The sequence below is a fragment of the Netta rufina genome (assembly GCF_964035555.1).
Source record: "Netta rufina genome assembly, chromosome: 3".
NCBI lineage: Eukaryota > Metazoa > Chordata > Aves > Anseriformes > Anatidae > Netta > Netta rufina.
Genome location: NC_140125.1, coordinates 95,087,631 through 95,107,491, shown reverse-complemented (window position 1 = coordinate 95,107,491; position 19,861 = coordinate 95,087,631). Strand labels below are relative to the sequence as shown.

Below are 19,861 nucleotides of genomic sequence, written 5' to 3'. Positions count from 1 at the left end.
TGCATCCAAGTTTTTGTCAGGCCTCCAGCTGCTGCTCCAGTTCTTGAAACTTCTCTTTAAAGAGTTCTGACATGCAACGTGTCAGGAAGCTACGGATTCTGCTGGAAACAATCTCTGGAACTGTATCAGTGTAGGGTTCCCTATGAAAAGCATTTCTGGTATTGTACTACTTTCCCAGAGCACCTCTGATTCTGTATATTGGCCACGAACTATGTATAAAGCTGGAAAGACACGTTGCTGTATGCAAACACACATCATTTCTGGAAAATATTTTTTTCAGAATTAATAAAAAAAATGCATACAAAATTGAATGAGAGGCTTTGTGCAGGATCAGGCTAGCTCCTTTCAATTTTTTTTTTTGCTTTCTAACCCACAAACAAGGGCTGTGGGGGTTTTAGTAATGTATTATTATTTTTGTTTTTAGCTTTTACATTGGTCAAAGTAAATTTTGTCTTTAAAGCCAGTTGTACCTTTACTTTTGCCTTGCATCCCTAACTCATGGTGACAATGCTAATGCTATGCATTTCTTTTCTTTGACTGCTTAGGAGGACACAGCAACTGGAAACCTCCAGTGCAGTGCAGAATTTATAATTATCTTAAGAGGATTGGATGCTTCTTCCTTCATCCACGTTGTGGTACCAGAAGAGAGGCAGCAGACTTTGCTCTCTGTGTTCATGTAAGTTAGTGCACGCTGTCCTTGCTGTTGTTTCAGGACCTAGAGAAGGGTAGCCAGGTGATGTCTGACACTGATAACTTTTAATTACATGCAAGATTCTTAGATTCTCTTCACACAACATCTATGTCCACTAAAAAGAACAACAAACCTGTCATTGAATTGGGTGGAGACAGCCTGTTGAGAAGTGATTTTGAAGCACTCCCCCTACATGTTTGGACAAACTTAGATATCATACATTTTCTTTTTGTCCCTGTGAATTAAATTATGGATTGCATGAAGATTATACAGCATAAATGGGTAAATATAGTACATCATTATCACTTTGCCCTATGCTTTGCTTCTTTTTCTTTTTTCTTTCTTTCTTTTGGAATGAAAATGTTATCCCATGGAGGATATCAGTCTGTTGTGAAGGGGTGGGAGGCTGGTTAGGGAATGAAGACTTTAAAAAAAAAAAAAAAAAAAAAAAAAGTTCTTAGAGTTTCTGCTTCAGAATGAAGTGTAACTTTTGCCTCTCCCTTCAAGTAGCCCAAATCTGGAGCTAACTGTAAGATGGAGTTGAATGGGTTTCAGTTTCAGACACCCTGCTGAGCTGACAAAGAGAGCAGGACCCATGGTCAGTACCATGTTGAGTAGACCTGGGGCTTTGGGTTGGGAGAAGTGCAGGTGAAGGACAGGAATCTAGGGTGTTGTGGGGACTCATATTATTAATATAGTATTTTATCAGTTAGATAAAACCTACCTGAGGTTGTGCTTTTAAGTTATAAATGTGTTTTGCCACAGTGTTTATATGTTGCCTTACTTTTTTTTTTTTTTTTTAATGGTTCTTAAAATGCTCTGCACATTCAGCTTGTTTGTAGTGGAGATGGTTCTGAAATGATGGTTTTAAAGAATTTTTGCATACTGTATCTGTGCTGTTCTGGTAGCCATTCCCTGTATCTATTATCATATGTACAGAATGAATGCAGTATCAAAATAACACCTTTTGCAGTTGTATAACTTGCTGATAAATTTGATGATACAGCTGGAGGTAAGCTGCTGTAGAAGGCTTTCCTATGAAGAGCTGCCTTACAGAAAGGTAGCCAAACCCCACAAGATAAAACTACGATCTCGGTTCAACATCTGTCCTTTGTTTCCATGCAGGCTGGTCGTCTGGATGAGCACTTGCCCAAGCAAATTCCTTTCACTATACTTTCCGGAGACAAAAGCTTCCTGGAACTGGAAACTCAGTTTAAGATGACTCAGCGGTCAGCTCGCATCCTAAATCCCCACCACATTGAAGGAGACATGATGTGTGCCTTGCTAAACAGCATTTCAGATACCACAAAAGGTAGAAAGCATTAAGCCCAATATTTCCAGTAGACTAGTAGTCTTCTCAATAAAATAACTGAACGCTTTTGCTGATAAAACAAGTTGGTACTTGGTGCTTCTTGTATTGTACTTGCATTTCAATGAGATACGGCTCAGAAGATCAGTTTGCTTGGGACAAGTTTTGAAACCAGACTTAACTGCATGTTTTTGTTCTACCTAACAAATCCTGTTTTATGTTACAGCGTGCGAAAAACAGTTATTTCAGTCCTTTCTGGTAAAAGAAAAGCTGTTTAGAGCACTCTAGCGTGCATATTTATTGACTTGTGTTCAAATCTGCTTTGTCTGATTTGTGCTGGGTCTGAAACAGGTATGACCCTGCTAAATTCGTTGTTATTTCCCAAAATATCTCTGTCTATTTTATCTCCAGCTGTCCTGGCCGCTTCCAGTCACTTGGTATTTGTCTTTACTGACACATGACTCACACCTCTGTTAGGAGGAAAAATGTCAATGAAATTTTTAATGCGATCTTCTTATTAATGGCATGCTGAAATTATTACACCTTTTTATAGAGAATAATCAGAGATTTGAGCAGTCTTATTTAATGCAAAGGATTTTGGAGCTGAGATGAGTTTAAATACTTCTTGGTATTTTAAAACATCTTGAGGTAAAGTTTTCGTAGAAGATAATGCATTTCCAGTTGTTTTGTTGTGGCTTTGGGGCGTGTAAGTTGAGTGGATGTTACAGAAAGCTGTTTCTGAAGTAGCTCTAAACAATTTTGAGAAAAATACCCTACTAGTATGCAGGTGTAGGAGAACTGTCCTGTGTTTCTCTTGTACTATCAGGAAGATCGAAGTGGAGGGCTAGCACTGAATAGCAATTTGGCATTGATCGATTAAAGTAGGGAAAAATAAATGGGGTAATGAAATGGTTGGGTCTGTGGTGAGCTGGAATTGATCCGTGTGTTTCTGACACGGAAAAGGTGCTTATAGATTGTTCTGGCCATGCTGGTCTACGTTTGTCAGCTCGATTATGGAGATGTCATTCCCATCCAGAAGTAGCCACACCAGTAAAGTTTCTTAACGTAGCTGATTACAGAACCATGATTTTCACTAGCATAGTCCCCTGTGCTTAGGGAGGAAGATGACTTTTCTCCTCAGTTATCTGTAGAGCTGCACGTTGTGTCATTATGTTCCCACTATTGATGCTTTCTTTTTAGAGCACACTGAAACCCCTAGTTTGATAGAGCTGTTCTAATGTAATTATAACTGCATATATTAATTGGGAAGATAGTTTTGCTTTCATTTCAGAGAAAGAAATATTGGAAGGGAACTGTAGCTTCCATGCATTCAGTTTCAGTTGTTTTATATGTAGAGACTTCCTTTCACGTATAGTTTGTTGTGTGACTTACCAGCACCAGATGGGGAGAAGAGGGGAATGACCGTGTTGCTCCATAAGGGTATTCTAACTCCTTTTTGGGTGATTTTGCTGGTATATCTTAATTTACCTGGGTATTCTGGCTAAGAATGATGAGTTTGAGCTAACCAAAACCTTAATTTGCTGGCTGTTTGGTCATTGTGCATCACACTAAAGCTATGCATGTGGTCATTACCAAAAATAAGTGTGTGGATATATGTGTTTTAAGCAGGAAGTTGCTGGAATCATGCTCATGTCCTGTTCTCAGGCAAATTCATAATGAACAGAATCATCTTGAAAACTCGCTTTTGATGACAGGACTCTGTGCTCTGGGTAGTGGGTTGATGTCGCTGCCAAGGATCTCTCAAGGTCTTTTTAAAAGATGTAGCCGTCTCAGAAGACGTGCTTCACTGGTCAGCAGCATCAGCAAGCATTCACAAATCTTCCTGGAGCAAGGCCAGTATTGGAGGGCTGAGGTGGAAAGTTGTGCTGTGTATTGTAGGCCTGTAGAACCTGTTGTCTTGTTACAGAAACACAGTTGAATATAAGGAAATAGAAATGAGATTTTCTTCATTTCCAGCAGTCTCAAACCTGGGGCAGTATTCTGGAGGGAAAAAGAGGTGAAAAACAACAACAACAACAAAAGTTGTGTTGAAAAATATAAGACAGTTTTTGGGACTGGATGGGCTTCAGAATGAAGAAGCAGTGTCTCTGACGAACAGACAGAGCTATCATTAGCTTGTGAGCATGTGGTGGCAATCTCTGACTGTTGCATCTTGTGAACTGTTTTACTGTTTCAGCAGAACTGCTGTGGCAGGTAGTCATTAAACAAAAAAAAAAAAAAAAAAAAGGAAAGAAGTACCTGCATATATTGGAGCAGGCTATTGACTATATCTTACATTAGGAGTCCACGAATTTTCTCTGAGGTATGAAAAGAGTAGGCAAGACATTATTATTTCTTCTGCTGCTTTTAAACCTGAGTTCATTAATACAAGAGTTTTAATTTCATGCTGAAGGCAGAACACGTGATGGAAGATTTGTGCATGTTGATAGAGTGGTTTCAGAAGGGTAAAATGAGTTTTTCCTTTACAAAGAAAGGTTTGTAGCATGCAGAAAAACAGCACAATCTCTTGTCTGCATCTCGACACCTGATAACTCAGAATGCCAGCACTGCTACAAATTATACTTCTAATGGACACCGGACAATGTTGGGGGCATGCTGGCACCGATATGAATGCCAGCACTTCTCAGGTGACTGAGGTGATTCTTGTATAAAAGGAGGGCTTTAGCTTAACTGTATTTGTCAGAAACTCATGTTGTAATGAGATCCTTAATTGACTGAGATCTTAAGTAGAAGAGTTTTTTTGATAAGAAGACAACCAAAACGTTCAGACTTTCTTCTCTTTTCTTTAAAGAGCCAGGCTGCCTCATGAGAGTGTCAAAATCAATGGCATAGTGATGCACGATGCTTCTTCTAATCTTTCAGTTAACACAAACGTCAGACAGCAAGCGACTAAAGACAGGTCACAGCCTCCAGCCCCTCACGTCCAGAGACTGAACACGAAGGGCATAAGCATCAGTGGCATGATGCACACTGGCTGCACCATGAATGAACTACGGGAAGCATTTATCCCTTTACGTGCACAGGTCTTACAAAGGCCACGGTCAGCTGCAGGAGGGAGTAGTAAGAAAGTCAGCCTTGAGTTTAGCTACAACAGGAAGTTATTAGCTTTGGTATGTCGGTGACATGTCTTGTGTGTACATTTGGGTAGATGTTTATATGCCCTAGGCAGAAAGCCCTTAGGTATATTAAGACCTCAGATAATGAGCCTGAACAAAAATTGTAGCCAAGTGGATGAACTGGGAAGACCTCACTACCCAGATCATGAAAAAAAAAAAATCTTCAAGGTTTAATTTAACCTGGTTGTGATTTTTTTTTTTTTAATTTTTTTTAGAGAGATATCTAAGATGGAGGTTAAATGAAAGTCTGAGTGAGCATCATGGTATTATCCATGTTACCCAGTTTCCAAAAAAATGCAGTTGGAGCAGAGTCAGGGATTAAGAGCTTTATTTGCGTTCATGCTACACTTGAATGAACAGATCAGGGAACATCTGCAGGGAGAGATAATATATAATGAAGCTTTGGTTTGCATGGAGGAAGAGATGGTCTTCTGTATTTGTGAAACCTTGACAGGGAGTAGCTGCACATGCATTTACAGGTGATATTGCCTAATGAAGAAGTAGACATCAGAGCAGTAAGTACTGGGGAGGAGTGTATGGGGAGGAACCTCCAGGGACTTAGTGAAGAAGGAATAAAGGAAAGGATTGTGGAAGCCAAGGAAGAGTATTTTAAAGGCAGCACGGCCACACGCACTGAACAGGATTGATAAGGGTGGGGTGCTGATCTTAAATTTTTGGCTAAGTGGTCATTAGGATCCTGAATGAGGTAATTTCAACAGTATCCTCAAGGTGAGGTAGCACTAAAACTTCAGACGTCAACTGTAAGAAGGGAAAGTGGCTGGAGAGAGAGAGTTAAGTGTGACACTTCCGCAATTGTGCTTCAGGATGGTAAAGAGGCAGATGAACCTGGGAGTCACTGAGACTATGAGTGTTGTAGGAGAGGGAAGTGAAGGTAGGGTGCAAGACTGCTCAACGTGTGAAGCAGTCCAGGGGTGCAGTAAGAAGTTTTACAACAAGGCAAAGGAGGAGAACTAAGGCCAAGAGAGGGCAATCATCAAGTCTGCAGTGTGACAGAGCAGCCAGACACCTGACGGGAGCTGTTAAGGGGATGGTAGTAACTGGGGAGGTTGCAGAAGGAGAAGAGTGTCAGGTAGGAGAAGGGAATTGATTACTCTGAGACGTGTGGGTCACTAATCCAAATCCCATCTGACACTGGGATGTCAGGACAGTGGGTGGCGCTTGCATCCTGTGGAAGCTTAACAGTTTCCAGAGCTCGTTTCTGAGACTGAGGAAATACTGCTCTACTACATCTCTGAAGGAAAGTTACTGCATTCACTCCCATCTCTAGGGTTAACCTTCCTAATCACTGAGCCCTGTTCTCATACAGAATTTGCATTCCTGTTTCATTCCTTCCAGCAGGAGCTTGGCAATATGTGAGGACAACAGAGGGCAGCAGGATTTCTTTGAGAGAATAGGTACAAACAGAGTTTCTTAGCTGTTGTTTATCTAACAAACTGTACTAGAGAAGAGGCTGTATCTTAAGATGCTCTGGCTGAGAAGTTGGGCAATTGCTTCTTCTCTGTGACCCCAGAGGAGCTGGGAGCTACAAAGTGTGCTAAGCATTTTTAACAAGAGAGACAGGATGTGCCTCATTTCTCCAAGTCATGTGTTTTCATTTACCCTACATCTTCAGATGATGCCAGCAGCACCAAAAGTGCTGATGAAGTAAGTACAGGCTGAGGAAGCGTGGGCTGGGTGAGTGGACAGCAGACTGGATTGAAAATCCTCTGAATGGCCGAACCCAGGTGATGGGTAGCGTGATGGCCAGTAACTACTGGTGTACCCTGTGGGTCAGTGCTGGGCCTAATCCTGTTTAACACTTTAATTAATGATTGTGATGAGGAGGCAGAGTGTGCCCTCAGTGGGTTTGCTGATAGCACAAAACTAGGAGTGGCTGATACGCCAGAGGGTCACGCCGCCATCCAGAGGAACATCTACCTCCTGGGCAGGCTGGAGAAATGGGCTGACAGGAACTTCATGAAATTCAGCAAGGAAGTGCGACGTCCTGCAGCTGGGGAGGAGTGACACCAGGCACCAGTAAAAGCTGGGGGTCAACCAGCTGGAAAGCAGCTTTCCAGAAGAGGACCTAGAGGTCCTTGTGGACAACCAATGGACCGTGAGCCAGCAATGGCCTCCTGAAGCAAAGAAGGCCAACAGTCTCCTGGGCTGTGACCTGTGGGCTGGGGACTGACAGACTGAGGGAGGAGATCCATCCTCTTTACTCAGCATTAGTGAGGCTACACCTGTCCAGTTCTGGGCTCCCCAGTACAATATCTGGAGATACTCCAGAGCCATCTGGGCAGCTGTGGCTCTGGGTGACCCTGCTTGGGCAGGGGGATGGACGAGATGACCTCCAGAGGCCTCTCCCAACCTCAGCCATTTTGTAGTTCTCTGGTACTGGCGTGGGGCACGTTAACTAGAATCCAAAATCTGCTTCAAAGTGGAGTTCAGCCACAGGACACAGCACACCACAAGCAATGTTAGGTCAAGCACAGTGGCCTGTCCAGTGTGGGAAGTCAGCCTGGTCTCTTCTGACTTAAAAATGCTTCTGTTCAATCCATTGGCCCTTCTGTTGGCCCTTCCTTCTCCTTGGTTGAAAAGTGATGGTTTCCATGCTTAATTGCTGCACCCAGAAGGCAAGCTGAGTTCCTGCTCCTCACCCCTTTATTTGTTGAAACATTTCTATTAATTTTTTTGCCTACAGACAGTCTTTATTCTGATTGTTAGTCTTACTCCTGATTCCCACAGAGCCATATCAGAATATCTTACAATTTTCTGATCCAGAAACTCTACTCCTCCTGTGCCTGCCTCACCAGACGCTCAACGTGACACCTTTAATCTGCTCTGTGTAGGCTTAGGGGCAGAGGGCGGTATTGTGGACAAGTGTGATCATGCTTTTGGTTTTGCATGGGGAAAGTCAGTACAGTTTGAGATACTGACAAGCCTTGTCACAAAAATAAATAATAAAAAAAAAAAATCTAGATTAGATTTCCTGCCTTCTTAATAGGTTAGCTTTTACCAACTCAAAGATTTACAAGAATCCAGCAACTGCTCGTGTGGGAAGTTGAACATTATTGATGTAGGTTGGTAGAGGGGGGAGAAGCATTGCAAACAATGAGCAAAGTTGAGACCACTGGAGGCAGACTGTAGCTTGTGAGACTTCTCATGTGATTTGGAACAATGTTTGACTCTGAGGTGATGTTTTCCTCTCCAACCAGGCAGAATATGATCTGTACCAATTGTTTTCAAGTTTCGTAGTTTCTCTCAGCAATTCTGGCTCAATTTATCATAGTCATTGCTGACTTGGTATCAGTGTATTGTATTAGTTGAGATACTATACGTGGAATTCCCAGTCTGTAGGACACGATTGGATACCTACCACTTACTGTGTATGAACCGTGCTTTCATTTCCAGAGGCTTGCAAACTACATGCCCTAATAAAATAGGCTTGCTTACAGGTGTAGGTAGTGGAATGGTGTTTCTTCAACTGTGCTTGAGGCAAACCTGCTCTCTGCGATGTAACTACTGAGCAGCGTTCTGCTATTGCATAGAAGTAGTATGATAAATCATGAGACAGGCAACTTGTTTTTAAAACATTTAAATGTTTTGCATGCCAGTTTGCACATACCTCTGGTCCAATATGGACGTGTATCCCGTGTTATTACAGTGGGGTAATTAAAGAGGTGTGACTGGTAAAACATTTTGGTAAGATGAGGCCTGAATTAATACCTAAGATGAATCCTAAATTTTCTTAATGAACTAAAATAGTAACTCGTGTACAAATTCTGTTCAAATATTCATAACTATCCCAGTTGACAGTAAAATCCACTTTAGCTAAGGATCTGTATTCTGAAAAACTGAATCTCAGGAAAGCCGATTGCCTGGGCTAGAGAATCCAGGAGGAAGCAGAAAAGTGCTGTGCACGTCATACAAGGGGGTTGCCATCGTGGTTCCTTGTGTGGTAAATACTGCCTGATTATCTAACCAGTTCCAGGAGAGCTGACTCCTTTAGCTAATATCTGAAAGAAGCTGCTGAACTTCTGACTGCTTCTGTCCTCTGCTGTTTAGCTGTCTGTGCAGGTTGCAATCTGAAGAATTTTGCCTTTCCCATTTGCCAACGTCTTCTGTCAAGTTGCCTGGAAAAAAAAAAACACCTCCAGGAAAGTGCTCTTGATGCATTTTTATTTGAAATGGCAGCAAACCAGAGAATCTCTTGTACTTTGCCTTGCTACTTATTGGTCTCGAGATGTCAATTCTTCCATTATACTTCTGCCAAGAAATGAGTTAGGGAGTGATTGCTTCAGCTCTTACATCTCCAACAGGTACAACACCTCAGAGCGGTCAGATACATCTTCCAGGCTGGAAGGTTAAAACGGTCATTAGCATGGGGGAGGCCACTTGTGCAAAGCCTTTTCTTTGCACTTTTTCTCTCATAAGTGATTTAAATGATATTTGTTTGGGGTTTGTCTGGGTTTTTGTTTCTTATATTTTGTTTGCTTTGGATGGTGGTGTACAGGGAGGTGTATCTTCTACCCAGAGGTAGTAGGCAGCTCCAAAAAGGATGCACAGGCAATCAGCTAAGTGGCTGGAGAAAGGCCTTTCTAACTGTTTTATATATTCAGAAGTTTCTGGCATCTTTGTGGGCTCCTGATTTCTACTTGATGCCAGCTGTTGGTGTTTGTATTCCTGGAGTCAGGAGAGTCAGTAATGCTGCTGTTCAAAGTGTGGGTGTCAGAGGCTTGAAGACAAATTTTATAAAGCGTATTTTTCACTTTGAATGCTTAGCTTAGATCATCTAAAATGCCTAAAGTCACACAGTTAGTAATTCAGATGTCCGTATCAGAATCTTCTTTGCCTCTAAACATAATCAGAATTGCATTTATGTACTGGTAAATGGACTGGTTTTAGAGGGAAGTTGTTGCTATGACCGTAGGAGACCTAGTTCATGGTGAATATTATACAACCTCATTGCAGAGATCATCTCCCAAAACAGCAACAGCCTCTAGCAGGAGAGCGAATACATGATGTGACTAATCGACTTCTTTGGGTTTTAACCTGTAATTTTCTGAGTCTCCATTTAAAAAAAGTGGGGGGAAAAAAAAAAGTTCAGATATACCAATCCCTACTAGACATTTCAAAACACAGCTGTTGTTCTGGAGCTGGAAACCAGCCTTGTGAAGAGCATTACTTAGAAAGGAAGCTGTGGTGGGATTTTGGCTGGGCTTGGCTATGACAAATTAACAGATTAAGCTAAGCATTTCTGCTGTTTTCTGTGAGTTTTGAACAGCATCTTCTGAATTGAATTGTTCAATTGATGCATTGCACTGCTGAGATTAGCTGTAGCAGTCAGTTGTTCAGATGGAGTATTTAGGCAAGAAAACATAGCTACGACCACGTGTAGCTCTTAAAATCCAACCTACAATGTTGTTATAGTAAGTTAGGTGTAGGAGATGACTGACTTATTTTTTAGGATCAATGTGTAATTTACATTTAATCTGTGTAATTATTTTTCAGATAGCGAAGAGGATGAAGATATGGAACTGACAGTGAAAAGGAGCTTAGAAGAAAAAAAGAAACAGGAAGGTCTGTTTTAATTTTTACTTCTCTATTTTCAGGATTGCTATTAGTTACAGAAGATAACAGAAACTCAACTTAAAATCATTTTTCTGGCGAGTGACCTCTTAAGAATACTTTAAAATATTCTGGGGAATAATGAGTAGTCAAGAATACTGTGAGTTAAAAAGAAAAAAGAACGTCCTAGCCTGAAAAGTATGCCAGCAGACTTGAAATCTATTTTTATTGGTGCACCACTGGGCATTGTGCTATTTAAGATGTGACTGAGTTCACTTCATACCAGTTTAGTATGACTCTGACTGCAAGTAGAACTACTGAATAAATAGTTGAACTTCTAAATAAACGGTTCAGAATTAGGTATTATATCTCAACAAAGCCCTCTTGTCTCCTAAAAGTGAACTGTAGATTTATGCACAAGTTTGAAGCAGCAGCACAACTAATCTGCTCACATCATATCTTACCTTATTTGAAATTGTTTTCAACCTTTTGCTGCTGTGCTTAGGGGTGACGTCCGTACAATGTAGTTACTTAATTTTAGGGACAGATTGTGATGCGTTTGAAATCATGTTCTGTTTAAAGACGTGACTCTCCCCTTCCACCTGATGGAAATAAAAAGAACAAAAATATTAATAAATACTTTGTACAAATGTGGTGATAAAACTAAGGTAACGATCTTCCCGGAATGTATTCAGTGATACATTTATCAACTGTTGCTAAATAGCTATGAAAAATGCAAGATATTCATCTACAGTCCTGAAAGTTTTCCATGCTCAGGTGCTGCTAAGCACTGGATATTGCCATTAATGATAGCAGTGGCATTTGGTGCATGCAAGATGTCCTGGGTCAGGTGTCTTCTGTATTAAGGCATCAGAACCAGCCCTAGGAAGCAACCTGAGCTAGCTGTGTGTGTGGCTAACAATAGCCCTTGAAGGGGGTAAGAGGGAATGAGGAAGCAAAACCAACTCTAGAAATGGATAAATGAAATAGCACCAGCAACTGCTGAAAGAGGACAAAGCGAAAGCAAGTGTTGGAGGCAGAAAAGGCTGGTTCAGCAGCTCCAGAGAACATGAGCCAATCTGAGCATCGCTTTGGACAGAGCTGTGTGCCATGAGCAGCAGAGCCGTGGTTTGGAGCTTATTCTTGGTAGCTACGCAGACTTAGTGGTTTACTGACAGCTTACCTTAATGTAAGCAATTGTCTATAAATGTGCCTTTCTGCTTTGTTTTAGCTTCAAAAATCCATCTCTGCTTCTGTGACCATGTAATGTTTCCCTTTCACAAACTAACTTACCTCTTTGTCAGTAGTATCGGCTGTTGCAACAAAGTCCAGCTGAATGGAAATGGCTTAGCAGACACCAGAGAACATTCAGTGGTGCCATTTCTTTACAAAGCTAGGCCTTGCAGAAATCTCCAGTGTGAACTTCAAATACAGCAATAGCCCAACAGTAATCAGTTTCAAAATCTGTTATGTTAATGTGTTAATGTAGCTATTCACTTTCCTTTTTCGTAAGAGTAGACCTAAACCAGTTGGCTTTTGTTGTAGACCGTGCTCATGTCCTCCTCAAGCAGAAGATGAACTGCTTAGGAATGATAGTGTGCCTGAAGGCTTTTATAATTTTTCTAATCATGCCAATAGTACTAATACTGACCTTGTTTATCTTCAGGATGTTTAATTCACTAATCCCAAACAATTAGTGCCTAAGACAACCCAAAGGTAAGGCCGAAGCAGAGCTGCTGTTCTGAATTACGAGGGGTGTTTATGAGACATCGTTAACAAATCAGATGAGCACAGTGCAGCCTTGCTCCCACCATCAAAAATGTTGCAGCCCTTACAGTTAATATGACTTTATCTATACTTAACGTCTTCCTGAGTGACAACAGTGGTGCCAAGTCACAATTTGGATAGGGAGTATCTATTGACGAGGAACTGGAGTGAAAACACTGCTTGTTTTGTGTGTCTGTCTTTTTTAAAACTTTACTTATTTATTCTTGATGCATAGCTGTGGGTGCTAATCGTGGTTATTCGTTTGACTAATAAACTTGCAGTTGCATTATAATCTTACACGAATCACCGGGCTGCCCCTAGTTAACACAGGGAAGGGTTGCAGAGGTTGTTTCTGTTTTGGAGTGTTTAAAAGGTGGCATAAGATGTAAGAAGGGAAATAACTTTCATTTTGGTTTTGTAACTTATTTTCAGTCTACTGGCATTGCCCACAGAAGTAATTTGTCGCTTTACACGGTAATAATAATGCAATTGTCTGTGACTAGTTATCAACCACAGTTTGAGATTATCATTTTTTTTGAATTCATACAGAGGAAGATGCAGAATTGGAAGAAGCTATCAAGAGAAGCCTTGAGGAGATGTAAATGAAGATACTTCCATACACTAACACCGTGTCGTCAAAGCTGCTCACAAAAATGGAAGCTTGTTCATCTATTTACAGAGATTAAGAAATACTGCTTCAAAAACATGTCTGTATCTTGAATTGTTAGATTTATAACCTTATGTTCTCTGTCGTGCTGATGAATAGCTGGAGTTTATGGATATCTGCTGCAATATATTGTGTATGATAAGAGTAAATTTTTAAGTCCTTTCATTTTCTGTTTCTGGTGGGTGATGACTAAGTCTCACCAGTCTAGCTGTATAAGTTGTTGCCTAATTAGTAGGCTGGTCTTACTATGTGTTTTGGTTTCTGTTTTGTTTGTTTTTCTAATTATTAATGGGTTCTGCTATTTAATTCTTCTGTCACAAAACGTCATCATCTTCATTTACTTTTCCGTGTGGTCTTTGCAACAGATACAAGTAGTAAACTCCAATTATCTCAGGCTAACTTGCCTAGCTGATCTTGTTATAAAGAGAAGCTTAGTCCCCAGATTTATGAACTGAACATACGGTCTGACTCTTGTCTGTGGACAGTCTTGCCTTGATCACAATTTTGTCTATGGACTGTTTGCTGTAAATGGCAAAATCAGGACCACGGACTGTACAGTTAGTTTCCGTTAACTTTATTTTTTATAAACGTGTGTATTTTTCAATGACAGCATGGTGGAGTGCTGGATTTGATGGCTTAAAGTTTGACAGGTTTGATACCTCTCCCTGATTTAAGGAAGGAACAGATCTAAGTGGACAGAAGCTAAATAAAACTTCCAGTTCCTGTTTGAAATAGATGTGAAAGAATTTAAGATGAGTCAATCCTATACACTGGTTCTCTTTTCTCCTTTCTGCTCATGAAGAGGTGGCCTTGGATAAAGTAATTGTGTTCATTATTTTTGTACTGTCCTTATTTTTAGGTGAATAATTCTTTCTGTGTCTAAAATTAAGCTGTCTGTGCCACCTTTCTCATTTCCTTCTTTAAAAATACCTATGCAAGATGTCCAGCTTTATGAGCTTATTCTACTCTAAGGAATGATTGTTGTCAATCAGTAAGAAACCTTGATGTAATAAAATGCCGGCTTTTTTTTAATCACGAGCTTGTGAGTTTGCTTGCAACTGCTATGAATCTGAATGCTTATTATGCAAAAGAATACTTATTTTTGGAGAGTGAAAAAAGGGGAAAGCTGGATTTTACTTGCTGCCAGCTCCAAAGAGTCAAACTAGCTAAAGCTGTGTGCCATCATGGCTAGAAAAGTTGGAAAGTGGATGTTCTTTTATTTCTGCTGCTTGCTGGCTCTCAGGCAAATAACTCACCAGATTCATTAATTTTATCTCAGAACTTGTTAGCAATCACACAGCTTGAAGAAACCATTCAGACCCCAGAAAATTGCTTGAATGCTTCCAGTCCGTTGGCTCTGACACCGAAGTGCTACAGATTGAACAGAACCTTGTGAAGTTTTTCCACTGTGCCTGCTGCTTGCTTTTCTACTATAAAGCTTGAATTATTAACGCTCCTGTTCAAATTTGGGGGTGTAGTATCATACTGCTGCCGAGGAAGCTCTATTCTGGAAGGCTTTGAGTTGCCTTTAGCTAATGACTCAAGCTAAATCAATTTCTCAAATTTTCACACCAAGTTCTTATATAAGGTGGAATGAGGCAGAAAACTTTCATCCTCGAAATCTTCATAGCCCAAATTAGAGGCTTGTGGAAGTTTTGTTTGTTTGTTTGTTTTTCAGCACAGACAGTGAAGTTGCAAATTCTTTTCACAGAAAGAGATGCTTCAGCTTGAGAAAGTTCTCTGCTTGACTCAACAAATGTTTACAACCTTGGTGGACAGTCTTCTCCTGAGTCTACTACAGTTGGTTTTGAGCATAAACTTTATTCTTCATAATATTTTATTCTGCCATAAAATTTAAGGTTGGTTGTGCCTGATAGGCCTTGACTTAATCATATGCATTAAAAAAAAAAAAAAAAAAAAGCCATGTGTGCACATCGATTCTCTGTCCTTGGAGCTTTAGTTATTAAAGCTAGGCATGTTGTGTTGGCTTACCAAAATAAGTAGCAAATCCCAACTGCTGCATCTGTGGCTGTTACAAACCAGCTAGAGTTCTAGTCTCTGTATTCTTGCAGTAAAAGTGCTCTACAGAATTACCAGTGTCTTGAAATTTGTCCTTTTTTTTTTTTTTTTTAGTCTCTTTGATGTTCTTACACTCTCTGAAAGTTTTCTTTGTGAAGTTTTCTGCCGTCACAGGCTTCTAATCCCTCTGTTTCTAGAAGAGCAGAGAAAATGTGGATTCTTAAAACTCTGCGTGTACAGACAAGTGACTTGTTACTCACCAGCTTCTCATGGTACTGCACTTTGTTCTTCAGCTGAAAAAGATGTCTTGTAAACGGCTGCGTTTCTGAATCTAATGTTTCTGGCTGGGGAATCTTGTTTAACTGGCTGAAATCTTTGAGGTTTGCCCTGGATATTCAGAGATCTGTCTGCATTTACAAGCACAACTCAGCTGTTAAAGGAAGTTTGCCCAGCATCCCTTTGCCTCAGAAGTCATTTGTCTTGGCTGTTTTAAAGATAGCTGGCTGCTGTGGTGATCTTTGAGTTCACCCTTTGTTATAATAAACTAACCAAATGGTGTTTTCTTGCATTTATCTATAATGAGGAAGAAGTCTTATCTCTCCCTGGCTTTCCACCAGCAGTTTATTCTAATGCTCTTAATTTCAATGTGTGTGGTGCATGCCCAAGTTTAACAGAACTTAAATTGTGGCAAGCCAAGATTAGCACAAGGTTCTTGAGCCTTTGGTGCTGTGTGCGCTGGTTTCTTTCAGATCAAAGAAACCTTCTGTGTTGGTCATGTTCAGAGATGAGATGAGATACCAGATAAGTTGGTGCAGCTGTTATGAAAGACACTGTAGCCTTGAACTTCGTGCCTGCCTGGTTGCTTCTGTAGAGTTTAACAACAAAAACAAGAATAAGAAGGAATGAGATTAGCTTACTATAAACGTCTTGCTTTGTATAGATAGCAGGGGCATGGATTGGGGTGATGGCTTGATTTTCTTAGCTCTTGGAGATGTACAGGCATGACCACTGCTGTTCCTGTAGCAGCCGTGGATTGCAAACCTTTACAGAATCCTGACCAAATAAGGTGAAGTTTGCAGAGGTATGAAGTTACGCCGTCCTCTTTCTTAAAAGGAAAGTGCTCTGCCCGCGTGTGCTGTCCAAGCCGTGTTTACAGCGAGTGCTGGAAATTGGGAGGAGGTGAAGAGGACGGATGATGAACTGCTTCAAAATTAATTTAGAAGAAATGGTTGACGTTAACAGCAAGATACATTCTGACAATTCTTTCCAGCTAAGTAGCCTTAATAAAGGCTGCAGATGCGTGTTTCTTTGTCACTTCTAAACTTCTTCAGATTTCCTCTAGAAATTTCAATTCAACAGGTTAGAGTTCAGTTGCAATGTTCTGGGTCAAATGATGTGGTCCAAGTTGTGACAAAAGTGGGTGTAAACAAGCCAGGAAACTTATGCTAAGCAGTGAGTATGCACCAAGTGTGCACTCAGATGGCACGCATGGAAATGTCAATGTTAAATTCCCTGTGTAAATCTGCAGAGGTTTATTTTCGCTGACTGCAGTATCCTGTTTTCTGGGAGTCCGTCGGTTTGCTTTGTGCTCAGGGCTCCATTGAAAACTTTCTTGGTATCTGTGGCTGTGCAGAATTTGCTGGCTCATTGGCTAAGCATTTTGCTAAGTATTGCTCCTCTCCATGAGAACGAAGCGCTGCATGCCCTGAAATGGTCATACCAGCTCGGAGATCGATTCCCAGATAGAGGGCCTCGATCAGACTGCTGACAGCCTGGGGACCTCAGGGCTTGCCTACACCGTGAAATGACTGCGACGTGTGTAGGCAAACATGGGGCTAGCTTTAATTAGCATCGGCAGCAATAGCAGTAGACACGGTAGCACAGGTTCAGCCAGTGCTAAGTGAGGGGCCAGCCTCCTGTAATAGCCAGCATGCATTTTGGCTGAAAACATACCCTAAAAAAAAATAAAAGTTGGCCCATTTTTACTGCTGCTGTTACTGTGCTCAACGCTGCCAAAGCCGTGGTTGCACCCACATGGGAAGCAGTGAGTTTCCATCACACCTGTGGATAAAGAAGCTTCTTCAGATGAAGGGCCTGTAGGAGAAGGGAGGAAAAGAATCTGGCATTTCCATGGGTGTGGACTTTTTCTTTGATCCTCTTCCATGACAGCTCATAGGTAAACGTTAGGGTATGTGACAAGGTATATATCAGGGTTTGGAATAAGGCAACGTTGGAATGGGACACTTTGTGCTGCTTTTGGGGTGGATCGTCTCCCTGGCTCTGGACTTCTACAGATACATCAGGTGTCTGAGTCCTGGGAAAGCTGCTTTCTGCTGCCTGAACAGATCCTGTGCGTGTGAATGAGAATCCTCTGCACGCTGCTCTGTTTGCAAGTGGCATGCATTTTTTATGGTGCTGCAGTTTACACAAACGACGGCTGGCTGTTTCACATTCAGATACTCACCTGCTCACAGGCTTCTCCCCGGTGACTGCAGCATGTACAGAGCCGTGTGGTCCGGTCACACAAACACAGCTGTGGATGAGATGAGGAGAGAGAGACAGTGGCATGGCAGCAGTCCTGACCCGGCCATCACCTTTCTTCACCACAGGCCATAAGGAGTGTGAAATTTGTGCTTTGTTTCAGACATGAGGAACCTTCCTCAGCCATTGTCTGTGGCCCTGAGGGACCTAATTGCTTCCTTCCTTCCTTGTGCCCTGACTTCTTGTCCCAGTTCAGCCATGAGCCACTTCCCTTCCTCCAGAGATGCTCCTACTTCTTCAGCCCACCTATTATTTTGGAAAAGTAGCGACAACATTCCCTTTATATATTTCATAGAAGTGTAGAACAGCTTGGGTAGGAAGGGACCTTAAACATCACCCAGTTCCAACCCCCAGCCATGGCAGGGACACCTTCCACTAGACCAGGTTCCCTAGGGCCCCATCCAACCTGGTCCTGAACACTTCCAGGGATGGGGCAGCTTCTCACAAGCTTCCACAGAACCTTCCACAGCTTCTCTGGGCAACCTGTGCCAGTTCCTCACCACTCTCTGAGTGAAGAATTTCCTCCTGACATCTAGTCTAAATCTCCCCTCTTTTAGTTTAAAGCCATTCTCCCTTATCACTATCTGCCTGAGTAAAAAGTTGCTCTCCATCTTTTTTTAGGTCCCCTGAAAAGTTGCAATGAGGTCTCCCTGGAGCCTTCTCCAGGCTGAACAGCCCCAGCTCTCTCAGCTTTTCTTCACAGGAGAAGTGCTCCAGCCTTCTGATCCTCTTTGTGGCCCTCCTCTGGACCTGTTCTGACAGCCCCAAATCCTTCTTGTGCTGGGGCCCCAGACCTGGATGCAGCACTCCAGGTGGGGCCTCAGAAGGGCAGAGCGAAGGGGGACAATCACCTCCTTCAACCTGCTGGTCACGCTTCATTTGATGCAGCCCAGGATGCTGTTGGCCTTCTGTGCTAATCTCACCAAGAAATAGAGCACCTGAGGTGAAAAGGGGCCATCTACCCCTCTAGAGAGCAGGAGGAGCAATTTCCATGGTCCTCCCAGGTTTCTAAATGGGAAAACACTCTAGGCTGCCCAGATGGTAATGATGCAGTCTGTCTGGAAGACCATTTTTGCTTTTAACATGCATTTTGGTTCCACTGTTTGTGTCACTCTCACTTCTAGGGCAGAACATTTTGCCATCAGAGGATAAGGTCATATGGGTTACATTTGTACACGACTAACAGCTGTTCCGTACCTGCATAGCCTTAAACCCCTGTGCAAGGAAAAAAAAAAAAAAAAAAAAAGTCCATTATAATTCAGCCACTGCCTATTTGATTTCTGCTTTTTAAACACAACCTGACTGATATGTAATGAATTGGCATGGAAACAATGGCAGGATCCTAGGAAAAAATGGTTACAGAGTGTGCCATGGCTACAAAGGCTTTCTGTTTGTATATGTTTGGGGTGGGAAGCGGTATTTAATCACCTACAAAGGCTGTAGCGAGATGGATGGAACAGTTGTTCAAATGAAGTTATTTCCATGAGCTCACAGGCAATGAGCCTTACTTACCCATCTACGTAAAACAAAGGAAACTCAGGCAATTAATTTAACGAGAGGGCTTGGGACATGATATCATTCCGAATGGACAAGCCTGAGAAAAACAGCTATTTTGAACCATGGCCGGGGAAGCGTACAAAACAGTATCCCATGCAACAAAATCCCTCTCAACTGGGTGCCAGAAATCGGTCTGCTGGAGCCACGCAGTATTTGCCCAAACCTGGAATTAGGGATAAGCAAATTCCTTTTCAAACAGTCACAGAAATGGCAAGTAAAGCCAAAGTACGACTCGAGTCGCTGGAAGCCACGCAGGTTTCTGCAGGAGCCGCTGCCTCGGCCCGATGGGCTCCCACGGGATGGGCACCACTGGCCCGGGCAGGAAAGCTCTGAACACAGCGCTGCCAGCCGTGGTTCCCCTGGCTTCTTGCCCTTGAGGCATTTTAACTAGCACGGGCTGGCCTGCTAGGGTGTTCCCCTGGCTTAACATCTGCTTTTGGTACCATAGGTGTGGCAGAAGCGCAAAAAGCTTTCATCTTCGGAGATCATCTCCACTCCGTCTATCGTGTAATTGATGGATGGCATTAGGCAGTCAGAGATGCCACCAAGAGCCATTGGTTTTAGCAAATTGCTTGACCAACCCTTTGTGCACTCAGCAGTAC

At 42.0% G+C, this 19,861-nt stretch overlaps 1 protein-coding gene across 1 annotated transcript in view; it reads left to right on the top strand.

Moving 5' to 3' along the window:
* The window catches only part of ZNF451 (zinc finger protein 451), a 40,047-nt gene extending 24,980 nt beyond the window's left edge, over positions 1 to 15,067 (top strand). Inside the window, exons 12-15 of the mRNA XM_084284100.1 lie at positions 546 to 676; positions 1,817 to 2,003; positions 10,652 to 10,720; positions 13,025 to 15,067. Of these exons, the coding sequence (XP_084140226.1) occupies positions 546 to 676; positions 1,817 to 2,003; positions 10,652 to 10,720; positions 13,025 to 13,077 (440 nt within the window). The 3' untranslated portion in view covers positions 13,078 to 15,067. The remainder of the gene's footprint in view (positions 1 to 545; positions 677 to 1,816; positions 2,004 to 10,651; positions 10,721 to 13,024) is intronic.
* The last annotated feature ends 4,794 nt before the right edge of the window (positions 15,068 to 19,861 follow it).